Source organism: Syngnathus leptorhynchus, chromosome 13, assembly GCF_054491065.1.
Source record: "Syngnathus leptorhynchus isolate UIUO chromosome 13, UIUO_Slep, whole genome shotgun sequence".
NCBI classification, from domain to species: domain Eukaryota; kingdom Metazoa; phylum Chordata; class Actinopteri; order Syngnathiformes; family Syngnathidae; genus Syngnathus; species Syngnathus leptorhynchus.
The window spans coordinates 1,445,939-1,466,302 of NC_141207.1; the positions used below are offsets into that span (position 1 = coordinate 1,445,939).

Sequence of the window (20,364 nt, forward strand, 5' to 3'; positions counted from 1 at the left end):
GAGCAACAGAGGAGGTCAGGGAGCAAAATACTTGTGAATAAAGAAATACAAATTAAAAAAGGAAACTCTTAATGTGGGTAAATAGGAACTACATAATGAAATAGAATCAATGAACAGATCATTTAAAAGTTTAAAGTATGAGCGAGATGAGCAAATTGAGATCGGTTTATTATCTTGTTTTTGTCTTTGCATGAGAATTTTGACACCAAGACAAGGCAGCAATAGGAGAAAGGTCTTTAGGTGGCGCTAATGTTCAATTATAGTTTGGAAACACAAAGAAGACTCCTGTGGCACTTTGTAATGACGTCATTATAACTCGACATTTGCTCCACGCTAAAAGAAGCTTACGTCACATCCAGCGTGTTTCCCTTACCTTTTCTCCGCATGCATTCATTTTGAATCAATAAAATGTCAGACACGTCGGATCCAATCAAAGACTTCGAACAATGGAAAAGGAAATACAACTTGACGAAAGCTCGCGTCAAGCGCGATCGAATCAAGAAGAAGCCGGAGTGGCAGGTCGAGCAAGAGAAGATCGACCGGCTGGTGAGCAGGTACGGCGAAATCGACAGCAAGGAAGTCGTCAGGTTCTCCGACTTCCCAATTTCCAAGAAAACCCTCCTAGCCCTCCAGAAGCACCAGTACAGGCAGCCTACCGAAATCCAGAGGCAGACGATCGGCTTCGCGCTGCAGGGGAAGGACGTACTGGGAGCCGCCAAGACCGGATCTGGAAAGACTTTAGCCTTCCTCATCCCGGTGCTGGAATGTCTGTACCGCCAGCAGTGGAGCTCCGTGGACGGCCTGGGCGCCCTCATCATCTCTCCCACCAGGGAGCTGGCCTACCAGACCTTCGAGGTGCTCCGCAAGGTGGGCAAGAATCACGAGTTCTCGGCGGGCCTCATCATCGGTGGCAAGGACCTGAAGGGCGAGTCTGAGAAGATCCACCGCACCAACATCGTTATCTGCACGCCGGGCAGGCTGCTGCAGCACATGGATGAGACGCCTGACTTCCACGTGACCGACCTTTGCATGCTGGTGCTGGACGAAGCCGATCGCATCCTGGACATGGGCTTCGCCAGCACGCTCAACGCCATCGTGGAGAACCTCCCCGTCGGCCGGCAGACGCTTTTGTTCTCCGCCACACAGACCAAGTCGGTCAAAGACCTGGCGCGACTTAGCCTCAAGGAGCCAGAGTACGTGTGGGTACATGAGAAGGCCAAGTTCAGCACACCGGCCACGCTGGAACAGAGTTACGTGGTGTGCGAGCTTCATGACAAGGTCAACATGCTCTACTCCTTCATCCGAAGTCACCTGAAGAAGAAGATCATAGTGTTCTTTGCCTGCTGCAAGGAGGTGCAGTACTTGTTCCGCATTTTCTGCCGCCTGCGGCCGGGCATCCCCATGATGGCCTTGCACGGCAAGCAGCAACAGATGAAGCGGGTGGAGGTCTACAACGACTTCCTGCGAAAGAATAACGCCGTGCTCTTTGCCACCGACATTGCCGCGAGGGGGCTTGACTTCCCCGCCGTCAACTGGGTGCTGCAGTACGACTGCCCCGAGGACGCCGACACCTACATCCACAGGGTGGGCCGCACGGCCAGGTACAAGGAGGGCGGCGAGGCCTTGTTGCTGCTGCTACCCTCCGAGGAGACGGGCATGATTGCCCAGCTGCGAGAGAAGAAAGTGCCCGTCAACAAGATCCAGGTGGGTCGTCTGGCCTATCTCTCTCTCTAGGTGTGCTCGGTTTTCTCTTCTGGGCAGAAAACTCTGAAACTTTGTGTTTAGTTTTTGCGTGGAAAGACCATGATAGGGTGATTCATGCTGGTATTGGTCAACGTTGCTATTGGCGATATGGTAAAAATAAGCTGGTAACGTTACCGGGGTCAAGTTAGGAACGTTCTCGTCATGACCCTGTTAATCCGTAAGGAGATCAATCCTAACATTACACGCCAAAACAGTCCAACCAATTGCGATCTTGTGGCTGGTAAAAGGATAAACCCTCTGATAACATGATTATCAGTCGTGTGAGTGTGGAGAGGGCGCCCAGACCATCGAGCGTAAACAGAACACCCTAGAATGATTGGCTGTTTGGCGTGACAAGCTATGATAATGATCATGAAGCTGGAGAACGGGACCCAAAGGTTGGCACCGGGACGTTGAGTGGATGACAGTTACTTACTTTACTTTTTTCAGCTTGCTCAACGTCTAAGCTCATGTTGTGATATGTTGATGGCAGGTGAATCCAGAAAAGCTCCAGAATGTTCAGCAAAAGCTGGAGGCCTTCCTGGCTCAGGAGCAGGAGCAGAAGGAGCGCGCCCAGCGCTGTTTCGTCTCTTACCTGCGCTCTGTCTACCTGATGAGGAACAAGGACGTGTTTGACGTCTTCAAGCTGCGGTTGCACGATTACGCCGTGTCCTTGGGCCTGGCAGTGGCGCCACGGGTGCGCTTCCTCAACAAAGCCGAGGCGGAGAGAACGGCTGAAAAGCCAGGGGAAGACGAGGAACTGAGCATTTTCAAAGCTCAATTAAGAGGCGGTTTTCCTCACCAGGAGGAATCTGAAGATGACAGTGATCATGAAGATGGGGCCAAAGCGCCCTTCCTGGATGCCGACGATGACGACCTGAGAGAGATAGACTTCCTCACAATCAAACGAAAGGATGTCTTCAAGACAGAGGAAGAGCACCAGGCCCAAGTGGATCCTGTTATCCTGTCCACCAAGAAGCCCCAAAAGGTGTCCAGGTACAAAGAGGCCAAGAAGATCCTCAAAAGGAACTTCAAAGTCAACACAAAAGTGTCCTTCACCGACGAAGGGGACGCCATCCAGGTTTGGCCTCCCGTGCAGAGCTTGGCCACCAGCCAGGATGGGGCACAGGAGGAAGACGACGTGTCTGGGATCAACGTGGAGAAGGCCAAGGAGCGGCTGAGGAGGGAGGACCGGGAGTTTGACAAGCAGGAATACAGCCGCAAGGTGAAGGCCAAACACCGCGAGAAAAGGCTAAAGGCCAAAGCGGCCAGGAGGGAGGCCAGCAAGCAGCACGCAGACAAGTCGGAGGACGACAGCGACGAGGTGGTGGCGTATTTGCCCAGCGGCGGCGAGGAGGAGTTTGACCCCAGCATGCTGCCGGACCCCGACAGACGGCGTGATGACACCGAGGATGAAGATGGGCCCGTTAAACGCAGCTACAGCAGTAGTGAGGAAGATGAGGTACCGCAGAGGAGCGGGAAGAAGGCAAGGCAGCAGCCGCAAGAGGAGCAACACGCATCGCTGGACACGGGCCTGTCGCTGGCCGAGGACGAGGAGCTGGTCCTGCGGCTGCTCTCGGGACGCACGTGAAGCTGACAGGACTAATTTCGTTTTGCTAATTTTGTCGTTATCACGTCATATGCAAGACTTGACTCTAGTTCGACTTTGACATCCTTGATATACTGTACATTATTCACATTATTATAACTTGGATATAAAGTGTTACAAAATAATTTGTATTGTGTGTTTTTTTTGCTTAACAATCACAAAGGAGTCATAGTTCAGATTCACACACACACACACACACACACACACACACACACACACACACACACACACACACACCAGAGTCTCTAAAAGTGAAACACTGGATGCATCTCAATGTCATTCAGAAAGCTTTTGCTGGAAAGCGTTCACATCATTTCACTTTCGTTTTTCCAATTTTACCACCTCATGACGACGTCGGTGTTTAATACGTGTCTTTCGACCTCTTCACATGTTGCTGATGTAATCGGCCATGGTGTTTTTTGAGTTCCACTCGTTGGTGAGGAGATGGCAGAAGGGGCGGAGCTTGTCAAGTGCCACCTTCCACGTTTTAACGTCGCGATCCCCCGGGTTGGTGGTGAGGTCCAGGGTGAGTTGGCGCGGAGGAGGATGCGAGCTCAAAGCCTCGGCTAACAGTAGCAGGTCTGCTGGCTTAATGAAGTTGGCTCTGGACAAAAACAATTGAGGATTGTTATTTTGGGAATCAGATATACATTGCGTCAAGTGGAAAAAGATCACCGTATCGATAGTAATTGTTAGCCTGTGTGGTTATTGTATGTTAGCATAAAGCGAGCGGAGGCTATGTAGCTGTTCTAAAGACAGGTGTCATTTTCTTTGTTTCCTGTTTACCTTAACAGTAACGCGTTGAGTGTAGCAAAAGAACATTTGGGGACTCGTTCACTATCCGCTCTTCTGAGCACTCACCCGACGTGGAGGTACTCCAGCGAGCTGGGCGTGGGTCCTGAGAAGAGATGGGCCAGCACGTGCACGTCTTTGGCTGCGGAGACACACGCGTGAGTCAGACACTCGTCGAGTTGGCCATCAGTGAAAATACGACGCTTACCCAGGCGATTGTGAGACAAGGTGAGCTTGCGCAGGGACGGCAGCGTCTTCAGGGCGTCCACCAGTTGACGAAGACTCTCGGCCTTGTCCGCGGCACATTCCAGAAGACGACAGTCTTTGAGGTGGAGCTCTGGAAGACCACAAAGCAAGAGAATGAGAAGGACGACAAGATGGCAGAGGAAGGATGAAGACAAGGACAAGAACAAAAGGTGGATAAAGATGGAGGTGGAAAATGAAGCCAGGCGAAAGAGCCACGTGTCACCTTCCAGCTTGCAGACACTCAGGAGCTTGATGATCTCCTCCAAACAATCGGATAAGTTGAGGTCCACCAAGCTGAGACTCGTCAGCCAAATATTGGACTCTGGGCACACATGAGCAGAACCAATCATACGTTGGAGAAATTTGCATTGGAAAGCCTGAGTGTTAATTTGAGATCAGATGAATCGAAATGCAATTTCTAATGTGATATGAAATCCCGTTTTTCAGCCTGTGCAAAATGAAGCGTGACATCATCAAGCGAGACCGCTTACCTGTGAGTGCGTTGAGGAGTTCCTTGAGGGAATGGCCGGTGGGCAAGCGCATGGCCGAAATATGCAGCGAGATCAGACGCGGGCACACTCGCAACACAGTCAAGAGGAACTCGGCGTCCGGCTGGTCCTTATACAAATTGACTGACAGGTGCTCCAGTTCAAGTTTGCCTGCGGAGCCAAAGTGAAGACGATTTACCGTCCGACTGCTGCTGAAGTTTGAATCCGTTCGAAACCCCGCCACCCACTCACCTTTGAGCTTCTTTTTGTTCTTGTATGGGTAGACGACGGCCCCCACATGCAGCTTCTTCAGCTCCGGGTAAGCTTGCAGCAGGTTGAAAAGCAGATCTTCCGTGCACCGCATCGAGGGGATGGACACGCGACGGAGGCAGCGGCGGGGACGTGAGAACAAAGACGCCAGCGCTGTCGTCAAGGTGTCCTCCAGCAAGATGGTCAGGTTGCGTTCGACTTGAACAATCAATGACAGTGACATGTCAAAACGCTTGCGTCCATAAAAAATATATATGATCTGAAAAAAAAAACAGTGTTGGTAAAAAAAAACTAGTGTTTGTCCAAATATTCCTCTTTTTTCACAAATTAATAATCTTCTGTCCCATTGTCAACTGTTGTTTTGACACTTTCTTAAGCAAGTTTAAAATTGAACACTACCAACACTAACAATTACTTTAATAATCAATTAAGTGTTCCATTAAAATTTTTTTTATAGCGTTGGGATTATTTGCTCTGAGTGACATTTAATATTACAGAAAACAAAGAAAACCCGTCAGTGGGCCCAACCGCAAGCAAGGAATGGCAGTTCCAGCGTCAGCGTGGTAAGAGTGTCCAATGTGGGCAGGATATGGACCAGCTCCTTCATCATGTCCAAGGTGCAATCAGTCATTGTCAGACTTTGGATCTTTCCAACCGGACACGGCGTCACGCAGCCGGGGTAGGAGACTTCACAACGATGGAAAAGCGAGTTCGCTGTCTTGTCCGTTTTAAAGTGTTTGGCAGGGGGACCATTTTCATCCTCATTTTTTTCTGAATCCGTTGACTCTTCCGAATCATATCTGTCGTTTATTAAACATCTCTGCTGCTTCACAGCGGGTTTATACACATGGTGGCGGGCATAGAATAGCCAAGCGAAGTACCAGGTGAAAGCTGAATTCACGCTGACGTGTTTAACCACGCCGTGGTCCAAAAAGCGATGCACCAAGAAGGGGAAAAGTTCGTACATATCCCGGGGTACGGATCGGTCGATCCACTCCAACTTCAGCGACTCCACAGTCTTCTCCAGACTGGAGAGAAGTGGATCTCCCACTGTCAAGTTCACGGCCAGCTCCATGCCATAGCTGAGCGTCACGTGCTTGACGTACTTGACCGCCGTCGACAAGAACGTGGGCAAGTCCATGTGATTCCAGATGTCCAAGTCGACGTATGGGCGGCGGTGACGCTGGGCAAACATCCGTTGGGCAAACATCCGTTGCATCACCTCCACTCTTACCTCCTGTGAAGTGTCAAAGGTCTTTTGCTGGAATCTCGTATCCCTGCCGGCCAACTTTTGGTATATCTTCATCCATGCCGAATAGGTGGACACTCCTTTACGCTCGAGCTCTGGCTGAAGCTGGTCCAGCTGGCACGGGTTCATGTAAGGAAGGAGGTCCTTCAACAGGTCTGCTGGCACACCTGAGGCGGTGCAAACAAAATATAAGCGAAAGGGACACAGAAAAATGTCCATTCTCTGACCATTTGTCTTATGTGCCGCTTTCGCGCTTGCATTACAGTTGGAGGCGCCATCAACAACAAAAATAGATAAATGTTCCACTTACTAAGAATCGCTGCTGCATCTATTTTTTTAAGACTGAAATAATAGTGGGCGGCTTCCAAGCAGACCCCCCTTAAAGTCCTGATATGTTCCTCCTTCATCCTCTTTAAAGAGCACATTGTCTTGCCAGCGTGAAGATCTACGACGTGCCGTTTTATTACATTTATTTAAAAAAAAGACAAAAACATCCGGGTTTCCCTTGCTAAGGAAGTGACGTCAGGAGAGGATGTCGACTATAAAAACACTAGCGACCCCACTGGCAGGGAGTCCAGCCGACTCGTTATTTCTCGGTTCAAACTTTCCCCTCAATTCTCTGTACCGCGTATCCTCGACTAGTTGAGTTTTAATAACATGTCAGCCCCCCCCCCCCAAAAAAAATTAACCGAAGATTAAAATTATACATATTTCAATCACTTGTTTTTCCAGCATGTTGAAGGTCGATATCTGGAATGAAATATAAATTTTAGGAATTGTTATGGTCAATCATCCCTGAGTTGCTGGTAGTCAGCAAAGCAGCCTGGCATCGTCGTGCACGCACCCTGCACCATAAAACCTGTACAAGAACCGAGCACCGTTGAAGGTCACTCAACCACAAAAGGACTTTTTGGGGAGGGGGTGGGAGGGGGCGCTGCAGTCCAATATAAGGCGCATGCGCAGTGCTGGTGGACCGCTTGACACGCAAACTGCAATATGGAGAGACCGCCTGAGAGCGGAGGCTGCACGGAGATCACGGGCTGGGAAGACGACATCCAGGAGGTGCGCATCGCCGGCGCGGAGGACTGGGAGTCACCGGTGGTCCTCACTCCAAGCGCGGACCGTAGCTCCCCAGGTGCGCCTGACTCTCACCCGAGCACTCCGGACGGCACCCGGTTGAGCGACAACACACGCTTGGCAACACGCTATGCCGTGCGCATCTTCAGGGAGTACCTGCGCGACAGGGCGCGCAGTCCGGACTTTGAGAGTCTGGACAAGGCGGAACTGTGCGCGCTGCTGCGCTCATTCTACGCGGAAGCGCGCTCCAAAAGTGGCCAGCTGTACAGCAAGTCGTCTCTCGTCAGCATCCGGAGCTCGCTCAACCGCTACCTGAACGAGCCGCCCCATTGCCGCACGCTGGACCTCACCAAGGACCCGGAGCTGCGCGGGGCCAACCTCACCTTGGCGGCGGTCATCCGTCGGCTGGAGGAGCGGGGCGGGGGGCCGGTGGTGCAGAAGCAGGCCATCGCGCGCTCGGACCTGTGCCGCCTCTACGAGTCGTCCATGTTCGACGCGTCCACGCCCCCGGGGTTGCTCAACAAGGTTTGGTTCGAGACCTGCATGTACTTCAGCACCAGAGGACGCGAGAAGCAGCGCGAACTCCGCGAGGACTCGTTCGCGCTGGCCACCGACCAGCAAGGCCGGAAGTTCGTCTACTTCCGAGACACGCGGGGTAGTCGGACCACCGAGGACGACGTCACTTTGAGGCCGCGCATGTACGAGACGTGCACAGCGTTGTGCCCTTACGCCAGCTTCTTGCGCTACCTGTCCAAGCGCAACCCCCTGTGCCGAGCTTTCTTCCAGCGGCCACGCGATGCCTGCGGCCCGGCCGACGGCACCTGGTTCGAAAACAAAGCCGTCGGGAAGAACCTTCTGGGCACACGCATGCAGATGCTGTCGCGTGCCGCCAAACTGTCAAGGACGTATACCAACCACTCCATCGGCGCCGTCTCCATAGCGACGCTCGATAGCATCGTGGGCGGTGCAGTGGCGACAGACGACACAGGCGGCAGCGAGCGTTTTCTGGTTGCTGTGGCAACGCAACGCACTACTACGGGTGCTCAGATCGGAAGTCTCTCTTCTTCTCAGCTCAAAGGACCGCGAAAAGCCAACGACAGACGCGTGCATGCGCAAAATCGTGTTCGCCCCAACATCACCCAGGTAGCCTGAAAGATCACGGGACACTTGATTAAGGATGAAATGCATCAGTGTTTCTTCTCTCTAATTCTACAAAGCTAGCCCCAGATAAAAGGCCTGGAGGTGGCAGACGAGGTGCTGATCGAGACTGTCAGGTATCCCAGGACAGCGATGGACAGACTTCGGCGTCCCCGCCAGGTTCGCTTGGTGTCCCCACGCCGGCTCAGCTGAGCAAAGCCAACGCCCCGGTCCACGTGGACGTGGGAGGTCACACGTACACTAGCAGCTTGGAAACCCTCACAAAGTACCCCGACTCACGGTGAGACATGTGCTGAGTAGTGCTTGAATGGAAGGCTCATGGTGGTTCGCTTAGCCTACTTTTGTAGCTTCTGAATGGTTGGGATTTCCATGCAGCGCTTCACAGTAACTGGTGTAGAAAATGGCAAAATGAAATAATTTCCATTATGTGACGGGCTAGCAGTGTGTCAGCAGGATCGGGCAACTGTTCGACGGAAGCGAGCCCATCGTGCTCGATGGTCTGCGGCAGAACTACTTTATCGACCGAGACGGTGCCATGTTCCGCTACATCCTCAACTTTCTGCGTACCTCCAAGCTTCTCCTCCCGGATGACTTCAACGTGAGTGCCGAGCTGCTCCTTTAGCAGTTCATATAGAGCTTACCTCTTGTCCTGTGGCTGTGCCTCAGGAGTATGCTTTGCTGTACGAGGAAGCCTCCTTCTTCCAACTGGCTCCTCTGCAGGAGGAACTTCGGCGCTGGCGCAGCAGGCAGGAAAGCGAGGGTGCGCCGGCTTTGCCGTGGGAGTGCGTAGTGGTTCGTGTGGCTCAAGACCCGCGCGAGAGGATCGATGTGAGCGGTCGCCGAACCACCCTGGAGGAGGTCTTCCCGGAAGTCAGAGCGTTAGCGTGCGAATCTGGAAACGACAGACCAGAGAACGACGACTCGCACATCCGTCGCTTCCCTCTCGACGACCACTGCAGTCTCACCTCTGTCCAGGTGGCTAAGGGATACTAAATAGTCTTTAAAAATAGAAACAAAAAGATTGTGTCGCAATTCACATATTTGTCCCGTAGGTTCATCCCAGATTTAAAATGGTCTTAAAAAAACTTTTAGCGTGTCTGGATACAATGTTTTTGTTGCAGGTGCTAGAGCGCTTCCAACAAAGAGGATTCCGGGTGAGTAGTTCGTGCGGCAGTGCCGAAGCCTCCTCATGCTTCAACCAGTACCTGTTAGGCCGGGTGGGTGGGGCGAGCGGCCGGCACCCCATCGAATGCATCAAACGCGAAGAGCTGTAAAAAGTCAAGGCGCTGACAGACTGGAATGACGACGATGTCATGTGACAGGAAGCCCATCACAAAATGTTTCCTCTGTGAAAAGATTTTTTTATTTACAACATGACGCAAAATGCTTGTGGACATTAATTTTTTTAATGAAACAGAACAACATAAAGAGAGCTTCAACACAACGTTGTTGCTAATTGTTGGATTGTCGCTAATTATAGACCCGTCTTGAGTCTTCTTTTATGAACACAAAAACTTGAAGTTATTTGACAAACACAAAATACTTCATTTTAAATTTAAATTGAGTAACAGAATTCAAACAAGCCTTTCCTCTGTCATTGTTTTGCTTTGGTTTAAGAGTGTAAATTTGAGATACGACAAGCAACTGTTTTGTCACGTCCTCAAGTTTACCGTCAAGCTGAAAATGAAACACTGTGTGTAATAGCTGAAAATACTATTGACAGGCTAACCATATTTTGGCATATACAACAAGAGCAACATGGTTGCAGCTTGGCATCCTTGGTGGCTTTCTAATTTTACTTATTTTTATGAAAGGAGAATTTGCCATACATGTGTGTTGAGGAACAAATTCCACTCATATCTCAAGGCAGAGGGCACCACTGCATTCAAGCTGTAATGATTGGAATGGCTGGACGAGGTCAGAGCATGGCTTTGTAGAAGGTGAGAGAGCGTCGCAGGAACTGGTCCTGCTCCATACACACTAGCAGGTCACGAAGCATCACGCGGGTCACGCGATGGACCGCTTGCCTGGGCGCCAGCGACACCTGACACCCAACAATCTCATTGGCACAAGCGCAATGGTTCTTGCCGTCCGTCACACACTCGGGCTCATAATCTGTACCTGGCCTTCGGTGTTATTGATCGGTCTCTTCTTCCTGGGGCCGATGGCCGCCAGAGCGGTGAGGTTGGCTTCTCGTTTCTGCTGCTGAGCTTCTTCCATTTGTTGCAACTCAAGCGAGGGAAGACGACGACAGCCGAGTCAGCAAAAGCACACAAAAGAACTGCGAAGTGTAAAAATACATGGAGTGTAAAAAAAATACATACCTCTTTGGCTCGCTGCTTGAGCTGCTGCTGCAGAGGATCCTCGGTGTGTGATCGACTCTGCCGCCGTGAGCGAGACAAACGTGGAGAGGGTGAGACAGGAGGCAGAGGCAAATTTTGGGTGAAACGAGGCGGCGCTCGGCCTGAGACTGACCCTGGCCAAGCGCATCATCTTTTCCCGCTCCTCTTCATCTTTCCTCTTCTTCCTCAAAGTGTCCACCTCCTCCAGGAAATGCAGCTGCGAGCGCACGTCGCTCACTTTGGCTTGCCACGGGTCATCCTGACGACACCCCAACGGTCACCAGGAGCTCGAACGCGACGCAAAGCGCCTTTGGTACCTTAAGCGCCTTCTTGCGGTGCTCCGCCATCACGCTGAGCTTCTGGAGGAGGCCGCGGAGATACTCCTGAGCGGCGTGAGAAACCAGAGCCACCGCCTCTGGGCCCACTTGGCTCACCCCCAGCGGCCGTCCCGTGCACAGGATCCGGCCCAGCACGGGACCGGGAGACAAGAAGAGCTGATCCTGGCACGACTGCACCACCGAGCCCACCGCGCTAGTCAGGATCCGAGCGTTCTCCTCGCGCAGGTTGACGCCAGCCATGGACGCCACGTCGTTGATGTCATCATCTTCTCTGCCGGAGGATCGCGGACGGGTTAGCAAAGTGCTCATCGATTGGCCCATTCGCAGATTCTCGACGGGTGACATGACTTACTTGTACGAGGCTGAATGGTCCCTGAAAGCAAGTTTGCTGGCGCACGGAGGCTCTCGAGCAAACGCTTGCTTCATAGAGAGCCCACCTAGTAAAAAAAATAAAATCATAAAAAAAAAAAAAATAATAATAATAATGAATAAATAGTCATAATATATAATATTATATAATAAATAAATAATAAAGATAAAATAATAATGAATACATAGCAATAAAAGATATAATAAATAATAATAATAAAATCTATCATAAATAAAAAATAAAAAATAAACAATACAAATAATCAAAATAAATAATAATCATGACCAAAACTGAAGCGGCGGGGCTGACCTGTGAAGTTTTTTCCAACCTGGACTTTAGGGGTCGAGGAGACTCTCAAGTTCTTGGAGGTCAAAGCTCTGAACTGGCTGGACACGCCTGTGCCACTTGACTGTAAAACGGATCATTAGCCGCACTTGATGTGACTTTTGACAGTTACCAGACTCAAATGGCACAAACCGCCAGATAGAGGGCTCTTGGACTTGGAGCTGTGTTCACATTGGGCTTCTTCACCGCAGGGCCGCAGAGGGGGGAGGAGGAGGAGGAGGAAGAGGAGGAGCAGGCCTGCTGGACGAATACCTGAGGGTCTGCGGTGAGGCGGCGCACTGCTGGGAGACTTTTCTGAGAGTAGCGGAACAAGTAAAAGTAGAAAGCCAGTGAAGGAGTTCAAAACAAAACATAGTGAGCGATCTATGCTCCCTCACTCACCTTAAGGAACGGCACCAAGCAGGGCTGCGGTGTGGACTTGAGCTCCCGATAGAGGGCCTCGGTGAACTCCTCCGCCTCCATCCTGCCTTCCTGCAGCAACAATGTGGAAGTCACGCGACAACCCGATGGCAAAAAAACAAAGTCAAAGGGAAATTTCGAGAACCCCCACCAGCAGACGCCTGACCAGGCCTCGTACGCTGTTGGCCATGTCGGCCGACTTGGAGTCGCTGGACGCCAGCTTCATCAGTGTCACCAAGAAGTTCTTGCACTTCTTCACGCTCTCCAGCGTCTCCTGGTGGTTGGCAGGAGAGAAAAAAAAACTTTTGTTGATATATGAAACTTAAGTGTGCGATGATGCGGCACTCACCTGACTAAATGTGGGTGGGGGCTCCTTCTTGGTTTCCACGGTGACGGACCGGTGTTCATGTTCCACGCGCGTTTGAACAGAAGCTGGCTTGGGAGTCACGTCAATCACCTGAAGGCACATAACATCAAAGTCTGCTTCATTGTCAACTTCTCCACATGTCAAGACACACAAAGTGATCGAAATAGCGTTTCCGACTGTCCCACGGTGAAAAGACACATCACAAAAAAACATGTCTGAGACATGTTCCTACCTTAACCATGGGCTTCTGGAGCACCGCCGGATGTAAAGTCTGAGGAGCTGGAGCCGTCATCCTGATCACTGTCACCTTTTCGTTGCTTCGAGCGGTGGCACCTGGCGTGGACGCCTCATGTTGCAAAGCGGCACAAACGGTGACCATGAGCGCGCACGAGTGCAGTCTGGTGGTGCGTGTGTGTGGGGGGGGTTCTTTACCTGGGGAGCCAGGATGCTTTTGCCTGTTCTGGCCGCCTGTTGAGCCTGAGCAAAAGCCTGCTGAGACATCAGCATCAGCTGACCATTGCCACTCCGGATCAGCATCATACCTGTCCATTTAAAATGAATCTTGTCAAGTTGCGACATGTATACCAGCCAGATAAAATGTTACAGTCGTGAGGACAAAAATGAAATACCTGGTGGAATCTGGATGTTAGCGGGCAACTGTGTCGGAGCCGGTCGAGGCGCCATGGTCACCTGCGATCCAGCTGACCTAGGCACCGTTATCACCACCGTCCTCCCCTGGACTGACGTCGAGTTCATGGTGGTGGCCTGGCTCAGAACCGCTTTGGGACAGTTGGCACTTGCGCTGCCAGGCTTTGAAACTTTGGTTACCATCATGACGGCAGGGGACGACATCTGAGGTGCTTGAACTGAGGAGGTGGGTTGGTAGACTTCCCCCTTAGAAACACCTGGAGAAGGAACGAGGCCACGCTTGGCTGTGACTTGTAGGGTCTTCACTTCATTCGTGGGCTCGCAATCTCCTGCTGTCCCCATTGGGTCTTTATTTGTTGCCATAATTGCCTCTAAGTGGGAAACAATTGTGTCTTTATTCGTAACCTAAATTACTTAAATTGAAAACAAATGGGATTTTACACAACGACATTGTAAAGGCACATTTTCTTCAACAAACTACATCAAAAAAACTTACCTTTGTGTCGCTTTGCGTACTTTCTAAGCACACCCAAACGTCATACGAGCCTTTGGCTACTTTAACCGAGATTTTGAGGCAGGTGTACGGAATTTATCCATTTGAACAGATTGTCAAAGGGAAATGTGTTTCAGCTAAACTATAGGCAAGTGTTTCCGACCAGGCAGAATCGTGTCTTACAAAGCGTTTATTCCAAACAATAGCGATCTTTGAAATGTTTGCTAACACTTCAGATTTAGCCAATCCACGAGACGTTGCATGTAACGTTTTGCTAGGTCACGTGACAACATATAAAATAATACACGTGATAAACAAAATGTCAGAAAATGTACGCCAAGTGTTTTTAGAATGGTTGAACCGGTGGCGCCTCGGGGCGTGCATATGTAAATTACGCACTCTTCAGGTGACGTGAACGCATCCCTACGCCTTTTACGCTCGGACTCAGCATTCAAGGCAAACGGAGTATTCTGGCTTGTTTCTTTTCGCACTTTTCATGTGACTTAAACGCACCGTGACGTTATCATCGCATTAGCAATGCGTTCAGGGCACACCGGAAAAACATGTACGTGTTGAATCGTGTTCGTGTGCGACTTGGGCGAGTCGGCGCGTCAGGCAGTGTTAAATGCGTTACTGTAGTAGAGAATGGAGAGTTGATGGCTCTAAATCATACAGCGTCCCTTTAAATAAAGATTCTCAATAATTGATTGATTAAATCATGAATTTAAGTTCATTTAGTGTAAAATTTTGCATTAGCAAAAAAAAAAACGCAGTTTGGTCACGGTGAAAAGCTGTAAACATGCAAAAACATTTTAATGTGTAATCCAAAGAACATGTACAAGGGTTGCGATAGTTATCCAACAACCAGAGAGAAATAACAAAAAGCAAAAAGTCCGATCTGTACAGTTTATAGTGAGAAGACAGCAACGAGGCCATGACAAAAAAAAGCAAAGCTTCGCTTCATCTTCGGCGTCCGTTCGCCGTTGACTAACTTGTGCGCTACAGAGCCGACGGCTCCCTCTGGTGGCCAATGGCTGCATACGTTATACTTGGTGAACGACTAAACGAGGTTGGCGTTTACTGTACATGTCTTCTCGCCCAAAATAAAATAACAATGATGATTTGACAAATGTAATGACAAATTTGGAGCCACTGCAAACATCGGCAGTGACACTAAGTCCAGCGTTTCGCTTTGTCTTTGCAACCAACAAACTGGTGTTAAAAAAAGTCCATGAAATGATTTAGCTTCATTTTCAATCAAACAACACTACAAATTATCGTTGGATTAATATTGCTAGATTGAAAATGCAATTTTAGTTAATATTCAAAATGATTTTCTTCTCAATATTAACAAATGCTGACATTTTAAAGATATTTTATTGAATTTTTTTGTAATTTATTAATTTAATCCTTATACAAAGTTGACAAGTTTTACCACAGTTTTTAGAATTTATAGTTCATATAATAGTTGATTTCAATGTGTAAGTGTGTAAAATTGTTTAATTATAAAAAATGAATTTGAAACAAAAAAGAAATAAAAAAGGGGAAAAATTAAAAATAAATTCATTTGAATTTTTACCCTTGTAAAAACAATGAATGAACCAATTATTCAATTTAATAAATATTTAACAATTATTTTGCCAGTACTTATCCCACTATTTACAATAAACAAATTATTATTGAGGACATTAAAAAAAAAAAAAAACAGCTGAATTAATTACACGACTCTTGATGACTTGATGGTTGGGGGCTGGGCCACCAGTGAGCCGTGGGCTGCACTTTGGTACCCCTACTCCAAATCGACCGATTAGAACCTGCGCAAGCCAAAATGAATGTACAGAAAGGCACGTTTGACCTCAGTGTTCTTGTGAGATTCAAGTGGAAGTCTGCGCCACTGTCACCTGGCGCCTCTTTGCCTCACACCAAAAAAGCGTCCCCAGTGAGAGCGTCCCTCCCGGTCGGGGTTGGTTCGGGCGCGGTCCAACCTTCAATCGTCGCAGCCGCCACCGCCGTAGAGGTCGGCCAACTTGCGGAACCTGGGCCCCCAGTCGCCGAGGTAGTCGTAGTCCTGGTCGGCGCAGCTGGAGGCCGAGTGCAGGCTGCTGAGCGATCCGGCCGTCGAGCCGCCGCCCTCATAGTCGAACACCAGCAGCGAGTCGTATGGCGGCGCCGTCGGGTCGTTGTCCGCCGCCTTCAAACCCTGAAACGCAGGTGTGCAAAAAAAAAAAAAGAAAAGTTCAACCGCAAAAAATCTCCTGCACAACCCAGACAGGAAAACGATTCTCCTCCCTTCACACTTTTCGCCGAGCTGGCCCGGTACAATTACGGCAGCACTTCAAGCCTCTCGTGACCTGTGTGGACCCTTTCACGCCGTCTGACAAGTGAGTCAACTGGCTGACCTCCTTGTTAACCCTCCCCGGAGAAGACCCGTCACAACCCAGTGGAATGGAAATTTGTTGGAGAACTCGTTTCAGGCTGCTTCTTCTGTACAATTTCTTAGTGAGTTGCAACAGCTTTCCATTCCAACACATAAGAAATGTGTCAAGTCTGACTATGTGTGTTTGTTTTGTGTGTGTTGCAGTAAATGGACAGCAGAGGGCGCTGTGCAAGAATGCCAGATTACGCAGTGGAGAGGATTTGGGTCAGGCTGGACAGACGCTGCCTGTTTGGATTCCGCAGATTAAGAAGCGTAACCTCCACACACATAAACACACACAGACACATATTCACCAATGAACACACGTACACACATTCTCTGAGGAATGGATTGATTGATGATGCGCCATTGGCGCCGCCATGTGTCGTGAGATCGGTTCAGCCCTTTTGAATGAATAAAAATGCGACGTTGCAGTTACATTTGGCTTCTTTTTAATGACAAGAGTTTAAAAATAATTAGCAATGCGCTGGGATTGGCTCCAGCACACCCACGACCACAAAAGACCACACAATCTCATCTCGAAAACACAATTTCAAACCCAACTGGTAGTTTCAAACCTAACCGAGCCTTGGCTGAAAGCCGTGGAGGGTATTTTGCGCACGCCGGCCCGTACCTCATGGATGAAGTCGCCGATGTCTCCGGGATGTGGTGCGGCGGACCTGAGCGGGTAGCGGTGGTCGTGATGAAGCGGCCTCTCGTCCAGACGTCTGATGCCGACCTTGACAGCGCACTCACCCTCCCCCACTGAGTCGGGCTGCTGCAGCTGGCTCAGGTCGTAGTCCTAAAGATGTTGAAAGTTTGAAATTTAATGTGACATGTATTCAAATGAGAAATTGACATTTTTAAATAAAAATCACATTCAATTCCAATGAAGTATTCATCAAGTATTGGACTACAAACAAATACCTGGTCCTCCTCGCCGCCGCCTTCCTCGTCGTATTTGAGGATGTTGTCGCGCACGTCATCCTCGGGGTCGATGAGGAGCTGCTTGGCCTGCCGCTCTTTGTCACGCCTTTTCATCCACACGCCCAAAAGCAGCACCAACACTAAACACACACCAAATCGATTGTGTTAGATCGACGTGATTTCCACCACAGTTGCTCAATTGTCCAATAGTTGAAGCTTCACTTTTTTTTAACCATTTTCTTGTGTTACAGATTTGAAATAAAAGACTATTTCTATTTAAAAAAAAAAAACATTCTGATATATGTGGTTATTTTTAGAGTTAGGGGTCAGAGGTCTCTTAAATTTTTTAACAAAAAAAGCCTTAGTATACACGGTCAACGTTAGTTTTAAACCCTAAGGCTTGAGGTTCTAGTCGAGTTGGTTAATTTTACCGAGCAGCACGATGATGCAGATGAGGATGCCGATGACAGCGCCCATGCCCAGGCCGGCGGCCATGACGCGCTGCATGTCCACGCAGTCGCCGTGGCGGTCGCAGCGGCACACCTTGACGCGCAGGTACGACGCGTTGGACATGGGCGGGTTGCCTGAGTCGGTGATCCTGATGGCCACCTCGTAGACGCCGAGCGGCAGCGGGTCGGCTCGCAGACGCAGCTGAGCGTGCTCACCTGCCGGGGCAAATACCGACGTGCTTGTGAGTTCCGCTTCTTTCATGAAAAGCGGTTTTGTTTACCACATAAAGATGATTTTGACATACTGGAAATTCCTGTTCAAAGTCTTGACGACTTACCGCTGAGTCTGCTGAGCGTCCAGTTGCGTCGCACGTCTGACGGGCGGGTGGGTAGCTCAAACGCAAAGGGCCCGGCGTTGGAACCCTGGTCGGGGTCGATGGCAGTGATGTTGACGCCGCGGCCGCTGACCTCGGGCCTCTCGCACATCTCCACCTCTGGCGGGAAGACGTGTGGCGCGTTGTCGTTGATGTCCATCAGGTACAATTGAAGGGTGCCCGTACCACTGGCAGGGGGCACACCTGCACGCACAACCAAACATAAAACACATGCACACACACGAACACACACACACAGCATTTCGTGAAGCTGGTCATTTGGCATTTCCGGCCGCTGAGAGAAGAAGCACGGCTGCGACATTCCATTCCTCTGCGGCCATTTTCCATTTTCAACAGACAATAGTTTTTTTCTCTGACGAAATAGAACGATTATAAGCAGAACCAGAGGAGGAATTTGGGAACCTCTGGAATAAAAGCAAGTATTGTAGGCAATGGACACTAAAGAACTGTTGTCTCCGGAGGGCGGATGATGGGATGAGACCAACGAGACAGCGCCAGGCACAGAAAAAAAGGACACCATAGCATAGCAGAGTGAGTTAAAGCAGCATTGTCGTCTGCACGGTCGAATAAACGCGGCAACCATCAACGTGAAAATGACTGGTAGGCATTAGCCCCATATAATGCTACGCTGCTGTTAGCTTAATATGCTAAAACAACACAACTAATGTTATCAAGGTCAATGTTAAACAATCATCAAGAAGCTTCATCCTCGTGTTTCTCACCGTTGTCAGCGGCCATGAAGGTGACGTTGTACAGGTTGTTCTTGACATAAGGCGATTCACGGTCCAGGATAGCGATGGTGGAGATGCGCCCGTTGACCGGGTCGATCTCCAGCCAATTGGCGGGGTCGAACATCTTTGAGTACCTGGTGGGAGAAGGTTGCACATGACTTCATTGCTTGACTCGACTTTCCGACCAACGAATCAGTACTTTGGCAAATTTTCACATCCTTTTAAAAGAAACTTTAACCTGTTTACTGCAACTCACCGTTGGAGTTTACTGTCAAACTAACTATGCGTACTTGGAAGAGGCACAAAGCTTCCTTAGCCTTCGAGGCATCATGCAGCGGAGTATGTTGAGTGTTTGTGTGCCTTTTGCCAGCCTCCCATTGGCTGTTGCTAGGCAACAAAGACAGGAGCGCTCCATTTTGTAGCAAACACTCGGCCGGAGCAGACGTCCTACTGGCAAAACTGCCGGTCTGGGTTTTATTTCAAAACGTTGGCAGAAAAAAAAGTTAAGAGGATCTTATCTCCGCCGGGAGGCAAAACTTTGACCAGATATGAGAGTGTGAAAGCTCCACGACGGACGGATTTATTCAGGCCAATTTGATGTCACCAAGAGGGAATATATAGAAAGAACACACTCGAGAACCACAACTTGACTGAAAAAGCACAACTAAGACATCAAACCTGACAGTAAAACATCAAGATCCAAAAACAGCAATCCAAAGGAGCACCAAAAAAAAAAAAACACACAAACTGAGATTCTCACCGGATGGTCTGCCTCATGAAGCGGTCGGGGTCCTGCGCCGTGAAAGTGGCGAGCATGGAGCCAGCGGGCATGCCCTCGTCCAGCTTAATGGCTTTCGGATTGGGGCTGAACTCGGGGCTCTCGTTCAGGTCCTGGATCCGGATGGAGACGGTGGCGGTGGACTGACGCTGCGGGTGGATGCCGCGGGCCAGCGGCGCCTCGTTTTCCGCCTCCACGTTCAGCACGAACGAACGAGTCAGCTCAAAGTCGATGGGCTGGAGAGGAAGGTGTGATAGAAATCAGCGCCACGTGAACCAAAGCAGTCGCGGGGGGGGGGGGGCTCTCACCTTGACCACGGTGAGGAGCCCTTCGTTGGTGGCCGGATCGGTAGGGATGGAGAAGCGCCCGGTGGGGTCTCCGCTGACGATGCGGTAGACGGCGTTCCAGGCCAAAGAGTGCGGCTGGTCCTTGTCCGTCACCGTCAGGTTGGTCACGATCACATTCACCAGGTTCTCGTGAACCTCGCCGAAAAACTGCGGTAGACGCGCAGGCGACGTTAGCGGATGAAACGAGTCCCGTAGGATGACGGGACGGGGCGTACCGCGTCGGTGCTGAATTCGGGCGGGTTGTCGTTGACGTCGGTGATTCTGATCACGGTGGTGGCGGTGTTGGAAAGGCCGTAGGTGGGATTGCCTTCCATGTCGGTGGCCTGGATGATCAACGTGTACTGAGCCACTTTCTGGAAAACAAACACAAGCGGGGTTGATGAGATG

The 20,364-nt window shown here is 50.0% G+C and overlaps 5 protein-coding genes across 10 annotated transcripts in view; 2 read left to right on the top strand and 3 right to left on the bottom strand.

The window, feature by feature from the left end:
* Positions 1 to 275: 275 nt before the first annotated feature.
* On the top strand, positions 276 to 3,477 carry ddx10 (DEAD (Asp-Glu-Ala-Asp) box polypeptide 10). Its single transcript, XM_085928471.1, has 2 exons — positions 276 to 1,704; positions 2,237 to 3,477. The coding sequence occupies exons 1-2, from the start codon at positions 409 to 411 to the stop codon at positions 3,332 to 3,334; spliced, it is 2,394 nt and encodes a 797-aa protein (XP_085784597.1). The 5' UTR covers positions 276 to 408; the 3' UTR covers positions 3,335 to 3,477.
* lrrc41 (leucine rich repeat containing 41) lies at positions 3,460 to 6,896 on the bottom strand. Its single transcript, XM_085928472.1, has 8 exons — positions 6,708 to 6,896; positions 5,677 to 6,564; positions 5,131 to 5,346; positions 4,882 to 5,049; positions 4,614 to 4,712; positions 4,353 to 4,481; positions 4,214 to 4,286; positions 3,460 to 3,956 (listed from the first exon to the last, which is right to left on the bottom strand). The coding sequence occupies exons 1-8, from the start codon at positions 6,820 to 6,822 to the stop codon at positions 3,737 to 3,739; spliced, it is 1,908 nt and encodes a 635-aa protein (XP_085784598.1). The 5' UTR covers positions 6,823 to 6,896; the 3' UTR covers positions 3,460 to 3,736.
* Positions 6,897 to 7,393: 497 nt separating this feature from the next.
* LOC147046830 (uncharacterized) lies at positions 7,394 to 10,191 on the top strand. Its single transcript, XM_085927708.1, has 5 exons — positions 7,394 to 8,617; positions 8,692 to 8,912; positions 9,083 to 9,230; positions 9,299 to 9,607; positions 9,754 to 10,191. The coding sequence occupies exons 1-5, from the start codon at positions 7,394 to 7,396 to the stop codon at positions 9,904 to 9,906; spliced, it is 2,055 nt and encodes a 684-aa protein (XP_085783834.1). The 3' UTR covers positions 9,907 to 10,191.
* Positions 10,017 to 14,383, bottom strand: LOC147046831 (transcription initiation factor TFIID subunit 4-like). Of its 2 annotated transcripts, none has more exons than XM_085927711.1 (15): positions 13,938 to 14,383; positions 13,423 to 13,698; positions 13,226 to 13,335; positions 13,026 to 13,139; positions 12,776 to 12,883; positions 12,578 to 12,700; positions 12,409 to 12,498; positions 12,160 to 12,321; positions 11,992 to 12,091; positions 11,665 to 11,749; positions 11,292 to 11,583; positions 11,108 to 11,233; positions 10,957 to 11,013; positions 10,754 to 10,861; positions 10,017 to 10,676 (listed from the first exon to the last, which is right to left on the bottom strand). In XM_085927711.1, exons 2-15 carry the CDS (start codon positions 13,643 to 13,645, stop codon positions 10,551 to 10,553), a joined length of 1,824 nt encoding a protein of 607 aa, XP_085783837.1. In that variant the 5' UTR covers positions 13,646 to 13,698; positions 13,938 to 14,383; the 3' UTR covers positions 10,017 to 10,550. The 2 variants fall into 2 exon arrangements, with proteins under 2 accessions (XP_085783837.1, XP_085783836.1); XM_085927710.1 differs by having other exon boundaries at positions 13,423 to 13,812.
* A 338-nt stretch (positions 14,384 to 14,721) lies between these two features.
* The window catches only part of LOC147046832 (cadherin-2-like), a 32,907-nt gene continuing 27,264 nt past the window's right edge, over positions 14,722 to 20,364 (bottom strand). For all 5 annotated transcript variants that reach the window (XM_085927705.1, XM_085927703.1, XM_085927707.1 and 2 more), the window contains 9 exons: positions 20,193 to 20,330; positions 19,939 to 20,124; positions 19,613 to 19,866; positions 18,844 to 18,986; positions 18,065 to 18,304; positions 17,709 to 17,942; positions 17,278 to 17,417; positions 16,985 to 17,152; positions 14,722 to 16,134 (listed from right to left, as the gene is read on the bottom strand). In XM_085927705.1, the coding sequence (XP_085783831.1) occupies positions 15,922 to 16,134; positions 16,985 to 17,152; positions 17,278 to 17,417; positions 17,709 to 17,942; positions 18,065 to 18,304; positions 18,844 to 18,986; positions 19,613 to 19,866; positions 19,939 to 20,124; positions 20,193 to 20,330 (1,716 nt within the window). In that variant the 3' untranslated portion in view covers positions 14,722 to 15,921. The remainder of the gene's footprint in view (positions 16,135 to 16,984; positions 17,153 to 17,277; positions 17,418 to 17,708; positions 17,943 to 18,064; positions 18,305 to 18,843; positions 18,987 to 19,612; positions 19,867 to 19,938; positions 20,125 to 20,192; positions 20,331 to 20,364) is intronic.

Bases quoted from the DNA above. Each gene is read 5' to 3' on its own strand.
- ddx10 (XM_085928471.1), top strand. From the start codon at position 409: ATGTCAGACACGTCGGATCCAATCAAAGACTTCGAACAATGGAAAAGG. The intron at 1,705-2,236 runs GTGGGTCGTCTG...TGTTGATGGCAG, and splicing joins TGCCCGTCAACAAGATCCAG to GTGAATCCAGAAAAGCTCCA.
- lrrc41 (XM_085928472.1), bottom strand. From the start codon at position 6,822: ATGTGCTCTTTAAAGAGGATGAAGGAGGAACATATCAGGACTTTAAGG. The intron at 6,565-6,707 runs GTAAGTGGAACA...GCACCGCCTCAG, and splicing joins AGATGCAGCAGCGATTCTTA to GTGTGCCAGCAGACCTGTTG. The intron at 5,050-5,130 runs GTGAGTGGGTGG...TTGGCTCCGCAG, and splicing joins GAACAAAAAGAAGCTCAAAG to GCAAACTTGAACTGGAGCAC.
- LOC147046830 (XM_085927708.1), top strand. From the start codon at position 7,394: ATGGAGAGACCGCCTGAGAGCGGAGGCTGCACGGAGATCACGGGCTGG. The intron at 8,913-9,082 runs GTGAGACATGTG...GCAGTGTGTCAG, and splicing joins ACAAAGTACCCCGACTCACG to CAGGATCGGGCAACTGTTCG. The intron at 9,231-9,298 runs GTGAGTGCCGAG...GCTGTGCCTCAG, and splicing joins TCCTCCCGGATGACTTCAAC to GAGTATGCTTTGCTGTACGA.
- LOC147046831 (XM_085927710.1), bottom strand. From the start codon at position 13,804: ATGGCAACAAATAAAGACCCAATGGGGACAGCAGGAGATTGCGAGCCC. The intron at 13,140-13,225 runs GTAAAGAACCCC...TTGCAACATGAG, and splicing joins AAAGCATCCTGGCTCCCCAG to GCGTCCACGCCAGGTGCCAC. The intron at 10,677-10,753 runs GTACAGATTATG...GTTGGGTGTCAG, and splicing joins TCAATAACACCGAAGGCCAG to GTGTCGCTGGCGCCCAGGCA.